At 36.1% G+C, this 12,076-nt stretch overlaps 1 protein-coding gene across 2 annotated transcripts in view; it reads left to right on the forward strand.

The window, feature by feature from the left end:
• The window catches only part of LOC111509659 (F-box only protein 25), a 57,191-nt gene extending 48,619 nt beyond the window's left edge, over window positions 1-8,572 (forward strand). For both annotated transcript variants that reach the window (XM_074179030.1, XM_074179031.1), the window contains exons 3-5: window positions 4,759-5,038; window positions 5,132-5,474; window positions 8,204-8,572. In XM_074179030.1, coding sequence (XP_074035131.1) covers window positions 4,759-5,038; window positions 5,132-5,474; window positions 8,204-8,408 — 828 coding nt within the window. In that variant the 3' untranslated portion in view covers window positions 8,409-8,572. The remainder of the gene's footprint in view (window positions 1-4,758; window positions 5,039-5,131; window positions 5,475-8,203) is intronic.
• The last annotated feature ends 3,504 nt before the right edge of the window (window positions 8,573-12,076 follow it).

The following is a 12,076-nucleotide window of genomic DNA, read 5'->3' on the forward strand; positions in this document are numbered from 1 at the left end:
TTAATTTGGGAACTTTCGATTTTGCATATGGAGGTATCAAACGTTCAACTAAGAATGGTAAATCGGAATGTTTATCATGAAGTTCTTGGGGATAATGTATATCCACTTCCAATACATATCCATAAGGACTATCAATATCCACATTCATTATATCAAGATTGAGAATTTCATGAGGTGCTAACCATGAAAATTCACCTGTTGGTAATGGTTGCGACATGCTATGACCATATAGATTTGTTGCATCCAAATATGAAATGAATGAAGATGGTTCATTTGGATTATAATCCGGTAAAAATTTATTGTTTGCTTTATGTTTCCTTTCACTACATTGACTTATTCCACCACGAATACCTTTTTGAAAGAAGTGAACCATATCAATATCAGTTAGTAATTCCAATTCAATATTAGTATATTTCAACATGGCATCCCACGATAATCCGGGTGCAGTGAAGTATTGTGCCGGATCCAATTTATATTTATCAACAGATATATTTCTAAAGTTTTCAAAAATGTCACATATTAGTAACACATCTGACTTTAAATATAAATCAGAGTATTCACCCAAATCCTGACATTCGAATAAATTCCAAACAAGTTGAGCTCTCCCATAATCATTATCTGATACATGTTCACAATTGAGTTTATCATAAAATTGATTTTTGGTTGGAAGTCTTGGATGATTCAGTTTTTCGATGTCATCAACAAAACTATAGGGAAATACACCTTTCTTTCTCATCAAATTGAAATTTTCAATTTGTGGGAAATGTTTGCGCATCTCGATACACTGATCAGATGTTAAATTTGCACCTAAATTCTCCAAAGAACTAGGCATGAATCTGAAACTATCAATGAATCTCATTTTCAAATAATTCTTCTTCACCCTACCATCTTTATCCGTATAGGAGTGTGTAAAGAGATGTTTTGTGAAAGATATATATTTCTCATTAGTTTGTGGGATGACATCCACTTTATCTTTGTTTTTATACAATTCCTTTATGAATAAATGACAATCATATCCACTGAGATTGTGAAAAATTATAGGAATGAAATTTGGCAATTTGAAATTCAAATTACAAGATGAATGAGCAGCAGGGGACCTTTTTTTTCCTGTGAGGTGACAATGATCCCTCACTTTGACTTCGCCATCATTAAATTGTTTGGAACAAATGCCACAATTTGTGGCAGAAGCAAACTGTTCCTCTTCCTCAGGAGTTTGTACATCCATAGGAATGGGAAACCTGAGATGATTTTCATAAATATTTTTCAAATCATCTTCGATTTTGCTAACGAATTTCTGGGCTGCATCCACACCCCTATACGAAACAAATTTTGATAAATCATCATTGTATGAACATTTAATCAAATAAGCAAATGAATAAGGCTCATGTTTGAATGTCTTGATCGAATACGAGTATTCAGGATTTGGTTTAGTGGTTTGAATCGGCTTCAGTACTGATTCAAAATCGGCATACACTACAAATGGTACCTTCATTTGTTTCTCAAAGTTTTCAAAAGTTAGTATATTTTCAGGTACCGTTTTCCCATATTTATTGACTTTGAAATTGGTTGATGGTGTTGTAGTACTCAAGTGATTACAATCATTTATCTTATGACGTAATAGTAATTGTTCATTAGAAAAATATAATAAACAGCCATCACAAAAATATTTCTTATGTTCATGAGCCGATAATTGGCTTGAAACTAATCTTGAAAGATCTTTAATCCAACAATAATGATTATTACCGAAATCATCTGTGATAAGTAACAAATTGACATGTCTTCTAAGTCTTCTCTGAGAGTAACGTAATGGTCCAATTATTTCATACATTATTTTACCCTTCTCGAATTTACTTTCTAAACCGTACACATTAACTGAAATATCATTCTTGTCTTCAAATTTCACAATATCTTTCAACTTTACCGGAAAATTCATACCTGTTACATCTATGACTGTACTGAAATGTGGATACGATGAAACTTCTGATGTTCTATCGATTGCAGGATGTAGTGCTGAAGTGATAGCCCATGCAAAACAATGCTGATCTTCATTACGGACATTAACCACGGCCTTCCTACGCTCGATACATTCAGGCAGCTTCACATATGAACATCCACTGAGCGGGCTGTATTTATTAATGTTCAACTCCAGAAACATGATTTTTTCACAAGTCCAACCTTAAATACAGAACAATATTACTAATCCATCCAATTAAAACTTGGTAGAAATGTTTACCTGAATCACGTTCCTGGAATTCTGTAGTTTGAGCGATAATCCCATTTCGAAATCCATCAAATAAGGAATTCAAATCAGTAGATTGATCAACTGTTCTATTCTGTGAATTAAATGATTTGGTTTCCTTCAGGTCTTGTGTTTGTAGAATATAACTCCCAAATACTTCCATATTCACTTTGATGATTTTGTGAACCCTGATGGCCGATTCCAATAATTCTATAACTTTCTGCCTGATTTCATTAAAGAATAACATGTAATCGGTGGAAACAATGGAACTCTGCACCCTGTATGTCGCAATCCGACGTTTGAAGGCGCTCTTTATAATTTGAACACCATCACTGAATTGAACACATGTATTATTCTTATGTTGTAGAGTTCTATTGTGAGAATTCACTTGAGTCAATGGAATCATCACATTACAACAATTACATGTGTACATAGGTGCTGCAGCGTCATCTAATCTCACTCGTTTCACTGATGGCCCTCCTTGGCAACTCTGGAGCTGATGACGACGAAGGTTGTCACTACGGGTAAAAGATTTACCACATTCACAAGAATACATTTTCTATGATATGTTCTCACTAACTCACTCGATGGAAACTGACATAACCAACACTCGCCCGCTTCTTAAATACCATAATCCACGTCGCCTGCGCATCACCGTAGAGAGTGAGGGTAGGTAAGGACACATCGATGCATCCACTAGAGATGCCTGACGTCACAGCCAAGCCCATCTCCCAATTTGATGCGAGTTGCCGGCACGAGCAAGCAGTGATCGTTGCGCTCTCGGAGAGGGCAGACGTTTGCACAGTCCTCGCCCGCCTGCGTGTCACCATCAATAGCGAGGGTAGGGTGATGCGTTACGTCACATCATTCACTGCTTCGAGAGCGATAGCCGAACAAGCAATTGTCGTTGCGCTCTCGGAGAAGACAGACGTTAGCACAGTCCTCGCCCGCCTGCGTGTCACCATTGATGGCGAGTCTGGGGCGTTACGTCACATCCTTCACTACATCGAGGGAGGTGAGAGCAGACCGATGAATACGCATTACTCTGCCACACGTCGTGGAGTGAACATGTTGCTCTCTAGCCGTTGAACGGTTATTGCTGTGACGTCACTCCACTACTAACTTGGTGCCCTCACACCGATGGAGCATTCATTACTTGGAGGATCTTCGAAGTATGCAGACGTATGTTTGTACATAGACAAACAAGCACATGATGAAACCCTGTACCGTGCATTCTCTTACACACACACACACACACATACACACACAAAATCTCATATGAAAAAAAAATCTGAACGATCCATGCACCAGACACTTCAAGGTCACAACGCCTTGACTTCACTGCACAACAAAAAAAAGCAAATAACACGTCATATTGGTGGGGGGAGGATTAGAACCGGGAAAAAATTTCTGAACAATCCATACACCACACCCTTCAAGGTCACATCACAGTGACTTCACCAAACAACAACCAATAAAAAAGCAATTAATACGTCATAGTGGTGGGGGGAGGCTTAGAACCGGCTCAAATCTCCTACTGTCCAAGGGTATCGCTATGGTATTCAACAAGAAATTCGGTCAGCTCCAAACATTACGAGAACAGAATCCAGAAGTCGGAGGAGTGCTACAGTTGAATAAGGGTCAGAAACATTTTCTACTTGGTGACCAAAAAGCATTCTCGAGACGAACCGTCCAATGAAGATGTCTGGATGAGTCTTACCAGACTGAGGGACACGATGCTCGACCAGAATCTTGTGGACTTGGCAATACGGAAATTAGCCTCTGGGCTTGACAGGCTGGATTGGAGAATTGTGAGAAGCATGTTGGAAACTATATTCAGATCCAGCGGCATCAAGATTTTGGTGTGCGGTAACGATCTTTCACGACCGAGTATGAAGACTGTGGAGTGTTACTTCCATCGAACTTCACAGTGCAGATATGGGGAGTCCTGCAGGTATCGACACACGCCAAGGATGACATTACGGGGAGAAACGTTTTCAAGAAGGGGGCAATGTAACGAATCTGAAGCCGCCCCTGACCAGTATGCCGTTCCAATCATGTAACAAACACATGACATCACCCCGAAAGAATGCAGTCGGCAACCGCCGGTAAAACTCTAGTTGAGTATCGAACTACAGATTTCTAGAAAGAACCGTTACATTATATAAGCCCGGTTTCCCGACCCAAGAGGGCAGTTCAGAAAGTGAATCGAGCGGCTAAACAAGAAATTCAAATAGTGGAAATAAATTAAGCGTTAGTTGCTAAGTGTTGTTAATAAATTAGTTTGTGATTAGTGAAATATTGTTGGAAATAAAATTGTTCAAGACGGTTAATTCTTGAATTTGTTACACTTGGATATCATATTAGTCTTGTTTTATTAATTTGTAGACTATTTATTTAAATTTTCAATGCAATGTAGCCTATTTTTATTACTTTTTTGACGAAAACTTATTTTTTGTTATATTATTTACCGTAAAATAAAAATTTAGCCAAAACAATCATCTAATGTCTCTTTCCAGATTGCTGGCTTCAACGAACTAGACGAGGCTGTTAAACGGCTAGACTTCCGAAGTGCAGTCCGAGACGTTCGTAGATTCAACTACATTTGTGCGTTACTCGAACTTTTAATAGGACAGCAAATGACAGCATTGTCTGGATGTGCACAGAAAGTTCTACTTGCTATGCTAGAGGAAGTTGCTAGATATGCGACTACTAGTCACCACAACCCTAGAGGTTTCCATCAATTACTCAATAATCTGAAGGCTTTGAGGGCAGCTGAGAGGTCGGCCTATTGGGGTGGTGAGTCATTTTGTCTTGCAAAATTACCTGACTGTGTAGCGCTACAAACTAAGGTATCTCAATTGTTAAATTTTCAATTAATTCCTATTCCAGGTCCGTTAGGTTCCCAACTTCTTTGGCACCAAAACACTTCAAAAATCGAAAAAATACTAAACATGGCCGCCCAAATGCAAATTCGTGAACCGAATCCAGACAGCTATCCCAAATTGTTGCAGCTGCCAGAAGAATGTATCAGAGAAATAATCTTAAGGCTGTCCGACCATAGAGACCTGACCGCTAGTGCAGAAACATGTGAACAAATGGCGTCCATTGTCGGCGAACAAAGAGTGTGGCGGGAACTGACTAAGTTTCATTTCACACCTCAGCAAATAGACATAGCAATGCCAAAGAGCAATGATGAGACTGACTGGAAGACTGTTTACCATACTTTGAAAAAGTAAGTATTATTCAAATTGAGTAAAGCTCGCGCAGTCGGGTTCCATTGTATTTATCGTTGTTGAGATAAGTAACCGTCGTTATATTGAGTGTGTACAGTGTAGGTACATCAAACCTAAATGTCCTTGTTCCTTTGCTTAGAGTGAATCTCTCGTCGTTGACACTTTTTCAGAAAGGCTGTTGTCATCTGGAAAGATGGGTTGTAAATGAGGCACGCATAAGGTGTTCATTGTATCTAAGGAAAAAAATTTAGGCAAATAATTAGAATTTTCAAATGAAGTTAGCCTTTTTTCATCATTACTTTTATTATTGAAGATTTGAATATATAATATTGTAACTCAAGATGATAAAGTAGTTCTCCTTAATTGTATATGTAGTTTATATTATACCGAGGAAGATTTGTTCGGTATATTTTAAAGTTCTGAATTCAGTCTCTTTTTATCTTCAATTCACTATGTATTTATCATAACTCGACAATGTTTTCTTCATAATTAATATATTCCACATTTCAAACTAACGTCTGCATCATTTTCTTTGAGCACTGACTATTCTATCTAATAATAATTACACCCGACAGTCATTTTTGCAAGTTTCTTTAAATCTGTTTAAAAATCTGTTTAAAATATGTTTTCCATTAACCAGCTCCTACGAACGACAACCCTCAGATGTAGAAACTTGTGTGAGCTAAGGATTAACGAGGTCTTACCTTTTAACGTGTGATTCCCAACACGGGTTGGACGGTAGCAAGTGAAAATCGATCGTTCAGACTAGGGCTTGATATAGAAAAATCAGAACGGGAAAGATCAATTCCTAATCATACTACGACCTTTGGAGTATGGAGCGACTCCCACCTTTTTATGTGACTATATAGACTAGAGAGATAATTATTTTCAGTAGTAAAATATGTTAATATAAAATAGCAGAATGGAAGTGTTTGTTTGATAGTGATTGACAATGTTTCGTGGTGTATTTCATCAGTTCGGACTTCCATTGTCTAATTTAATATAAATTGATTTGAAATTATAGCCTTTCTTAGACGTATTGGTGAAGAGGACCGACACTAAATGGGAAACATCTGTATATCGAAAACCCACTCACACAGGACAGTATCTGAACCACAAATCCAACCACCATCAATCGACTAAGAGAGAAATCATCAAGACTCTACTAGACCGTGCCTTCGGGCTCTGAAATACAAAGGAAGGTCTCGAAAGGGAACTATGACCTTCAACGGAATGGTTACTCCAGAGTGATGGTAGAACAGGCTTTAGCTAGAAGACAGTAAGAGCTCCACAAGGAAGTACTTGTACTTCCCTGCATCAGAGGATTATCGGAAAGGATACGAAGGATTGGGTCCAAGTATAACATCAGGACCTGTTTCAGATCTGGGAACACTATCCGTAGCAGCCTCACGAAAACCAGGCCACCAAACACGGACTGCGATTCCAAGAATTGCATTTACCGGATACCCTGCGAGTGCGGAGAATCATAAATCGGTGAAACTAAGAGGCCATTGAAAGTTCGCATTGCTGATCACAAGAAACACACACAGCGGAATAGCAGAGCATGTTTGGACTCATCAACATAATATTAAGTGGGCTCAAGCTGAAATCATCTACAAAGAGGAACACTGGTTTAGGAGAAAATTCAAAGAAGCCGCGTATATGTTGTCCAACAACGCATTTAGTCAAGCTAGCGTAGAGATACGTAACATATGGAAACCTCTAATCAAGCGAAAAACGACCAACTCCCGCCAAACAGTCATCTCCCGCTAAAACCAATGAAGCGGTGAGAGGGAAGAGGGGATAGGTGAAAGCACTCGAATTGCCTATAAATAGTCGGATCTCGGAGGAATGAGCCCAGTTATCACCCGAAGACGATTGTGGATACTAACAATCGAAACGTCGTGACATAACTTGGTTTGGAATCTTTTAATTTTTTATTTTTCATTTTTTATTAATAATTTTTAATTTTCAGCTTTTATTAATGTTTCAATTTTTTTTTTTATGGTTGTTTGGTTTTATGTTATTTCTTTGTAATTTAAGTTTTTTTGTTCAATAAAATTGTTATTTTCGGTTAATCTTTTAATTATTTTTTTAGTAATTTCAAATCAATTTATATTATATTAGACAATGGAAGTCCGACCTGATGAAATACAGAATGAAAGTGATTAATGCTTCTCAACACGACTTATTTTAGACCGATAAATAGCACTGAATGCAGATGTTGATGATTGTGATTCTTGCTGTTTCCTTTCTTCGGGTCTAGAGTCTTTATTACTTTAAACTAAAATGGAGTTTCTTCCGATGTGTCCAATTTCTAAACAACGAAAACATCTTAAATGCTGAAGCGATTGTTCTAACGTATGGTTTTCATTTGGAGGGCTGGTATCTGCTGCATTTTGTTGAATTTTCTGGAGGAGGTTTGGAATTTCAATTCCAAACCTCCTCTTTTCAGCGATATCATAGAAACTTCTCTATTTTATTTATTATAGAGATTAGGCAACATATTAAATATTGTGAACTTGTAACAAAAATTGAAATACGTACTACTTTCATTGTTAGGAATCACACGTTGAATGGTAAGACCTCGTTAGTCCTTAGCTCGCATAAGTTTTGACTTTTGAGAGTTGTCGTTCATAGAGGGCGACAGCTGGTTAATGGAAAAACAGATTTAAATAGATTTTTTTCAACAGATTGATATAAATCAAAACATTGTTTTTTTTTCCAGAACATATGGACTAAATGAAGACAGACAATATGCAGAAATGCTCTCTTTATGTCGATATTGCCGATGTCTGTTTTGGAGATCTCTTGGCCATCCTTGTATCGCGGACCAATGCCCCGAATTTCGGGCCAGACTACAAGAAGCAGGAGGAATTACAGCTCCCAGTCCTGTCCCTCCATCAGCCTTTCTAAAATTTTTCTCCTTGTAGCTGCCTTTCTAAGTCATCTATTTGTTGTGCTTTTTGTGCATTGTGATATATATATGATAGATCTATCAAATGTGAGATTTTGTGTGAAATAGGCTGCTATATATTTCTCATAGAAACTATATCTTAGATTATAACAAATTTATTAAAATTATTTTCACTTACTACCAGGTTGATTTATCTCCTGACTAGATATATATATCTTTAATAATTGAAAACTGTAACTAATACTCTCAAATTACTTTGAAATCCATATTTTTAATGACCTTAATACTGAAACATGTACAAGTCTACATGTACTTTATACTGATAAAGTTCATAAATTTCTGTAGTTTATATTAGTTCGTAATATTGCTATTTATACAAACTTTCATTGATGGATATGTAAAAATATGTATTTTCAAATGCTTCAATTTCAGATGAAAGACTTTATTTAATTCTCAACAGTTAAAATGGTCAGGGATTTTCATAACCATTATATGATGTTTGCACCAGTGTGATGTAAACACTATTCAATATAACAGTCGATGAGTAAAACGAACCGTCCCACATTAACTTGAACAGAGATGGTTTTGGTTTCGCGCTTACCTACTGGAACATTCCAGAAACTCATTATGAAACATTGTAGACTGTGATACATCTAGATGCATAAATGAATATGATATTTTACATTTCCAAAGTAAATTAGAATATTTGAGAGTTGACCTACCATACATGAAGAAAGAAGTTTTAAAAGAAACTATTTCGTATGCTCCTCCACATATAGGTATTCGTTGGAAGTTTTTACCAATGTATTTAATTTTATCTTCTTTTTTTAGAACTTTCACACTCTCAATATAATAATATAGAAGTAGAAAGTCAAAAGATGTCATTCCCAAAAACTAATATCTCCTTGAAAAAATCCCCCTTCGCGAAAAAATAAATTTCCTATGGCTTGGATCACATAAGATAGTTAAATGAATGTTTTTTACAAACCTTTCATTGTTACAAGACTAAAAGTGTGCCTTTCAATGAAATGAAGATGTAATATTAGTTTTGAGTGAATTGTCTTTGAAAGTTATCCAAAAAGATGCCTTATCAAGAGTAAGACAAAGTACACCTGAAGAGTGGCAGTTTCCTTTGTGAGTAAAATTTTATATCAATATTTTCATATACCACGTTGTTTAGTGTTTCTATGTACAATAACTGTTTCAATTCCACTATAAATATTTGGGGTACAAGGTGAATGAGAAAAAGTAATTTCCATGTAATTGAAAGTAGTTGTTTCGGATGGATGGTTTTTCATTTTGTATCTGAAAGAAACTTTTGTGCATGATTTACTTATCTTAGTGAAGAGTTTTTACTGATGTCTTTAATTTTTTTCTTTTTTTTTTGTAAGTTTTCCACTATTTAATATTGATGAAGAAGTCGAAAGGTTTTTCCCCAAAAACTAACCTCTCATAAAAATTATACCCCTTTACATACATGGCGTCCTGCAAGCTACATTTGACGTGGTTGAAATATTACGATTGACTGAATGTGTATTATATGTTGATGACATTAACCTCATGTGCCCTGGAAACCAACGTGATGAACTCAATAAAAATCGGAGAAGTTAAAAAATAAAGCACTGATGTGGTTTAACAATAATCATTTATAATTGAACTCGAACAAAAATCAATGTCATGTCATAGTGGTACGAGCTTCAACATTTTGGGGATCACTAATGACGAGATACTGTTTTGGCACTTACACATATTGACGTTTTACGCAATAGGTTGGTAAGGTCAGTATACCTTCCAAAACACAACTCGGTAGTGTCGTGAATGCCGAAACTCTGAAAATGTTTCATTTTTATGATTTGTTTCATCTTACTGCAATATCTATTGTATTCACCAGAAGCAAGTCTTGAGAATACTGACTAAGCACTACTAGCATATATTGTCTTCGTCATCATTTTTTTTCCAATATTCTATCAGAGATACTTAAACATATTATAGACTTAGAATGATATAGATGAACACTCCTTTTAGATGCTAGGATAGAGAATTTCCTTGAAATTTCAATCTCTTCAACATACTCCCATGAAGAATACAACAATTCAGTTTCAACAATTCTAAATGAGCACTATTTTAAATCAAATTTTGACAAAATTATTGATTCTTGAAGTAAAAATGTTCTGCCGGTGTTTTTGTTTTGTTTATACATACACTGAATATTACTGAAGTTTTTTCCCAACACCAAACCGTTATTTCAACACCTCAACACGTGTTTTGATCACCAAATGATCATCTTCAAGAGGAAGTTTATCCTGAAGTTTCATACTGTAGTTAGGAAACTGATGACTTGATAATGTGGCGTAGCGTGATTTAGCTTTCTTTGCATGAGGCTGCTCACTTTCAATTTATAAATTATCACTGTCAGATAATTTTTTGTTTATAATAATTAAAAAAAATATTTAGTAAAACACAGGTTATGTATACTGTAGTTAACACAACTGTATACACTCAGTGTGGCGAGAGCACCAGTCACTTACGCAGGGCGACCGGTCTCCACAGCATGCGTCGCCAAGCCAGCAATCGGTTTTACGTGCGACTAATATAGATGTTTCACATCAAAAGTTGCCCAGTCTCTGTTATGAGGATTACAACGTTCAAACCATCTTATTACCTCGTTTAGTGAAAATCGACCAATTCTTGATAATGTTGGAACATCAGACCAGCCCATTCAGTTTTAATAGCTTCTACATGACTGGCCAATTTGCTGGATTCATTATTTTCAGGTCTAAAAAGCAGTCGAATCTCCCTCCTTAGAAGTCATTTCCACAATTATCCACAAACAGCAAAACACTTAGTAAAATGTTTTTTCTTTGCGTAAAGCACCGTAAAACAACATTGTTTTTCATTGTTTAAACAACAGAATTCGTGAGTTCACTGTGAGCGTTAGACGCAATCCCACTGGTGGCACTTTGTATGAACACCGGTGGCACTTTGAATAACACCCTTTATTCCCTTTCACATAAACTAAATCACCTACAGCGAGTGAACACGATCATACATGAATGTATGATCTTCCTATTAATATTCCATTGAATCATCTCAAAAACAAAACCTTTCGATATCACAATTATGATTCAACGTCTTAGCTTCCCATGACCGGCGGCGGTTCAACAAAATGTTCCTCATCGTGTGATTAATTCTTACACTATCATATAGCGTGGCGACCTGTCGCCAGGCCAGAAATTGGTTTTACATAAGGCTATAGATGTTTCACGTTAATAATGGAAGATAAAGAACTTTTCAATATTGAAAAAGACCGCAATATAGGTACTCTAATTACAAAAAAATTGAAGACTTTCAAACAACTATGAGTTGATCACATCTGATATAGTAGAAAATACTCAGTAATAGAAATTTTGGATGAAATCACAGAAAAAATTAAGCTAGCAGAAGACATAAGAATGTTCCATCCTATTCACAAGTAATATCTCAATCTAGACCAGATAAAACCAGTTTTTACCCTGAATCATTTATTGTTAAACCAAAATCAAAACAAGAATCATCAAAAAAGATCCAAGATAATAGTTATATTGGTTGACTCAAAATTAGTATTGCAACAGTAAAACACTTGACGCGGGAAGTAGACGTTTACTGCAAATAAAAGAATCATCATGAAAATAAATTAGAGAAATA

This window comes from Leptinotarsa decemlineata, unplaced genomic scaffold, assembly GCF_025532065.1.
Source record: "Leptinotarsa decemlineata unplaced genomic scaffold, Ldec_3_MD MMD2_tig00004307_RagTag_RagTag, whole genome shotgun sequence".
NCBI classification, from domain to species: domain Eukaryota; kingdom Metazoa; phylum Arthropoda; class Insecta; order Coleoptera; family Chrysomelidae; genus Leptinotarsa; species Leptinotarsa decemlineata.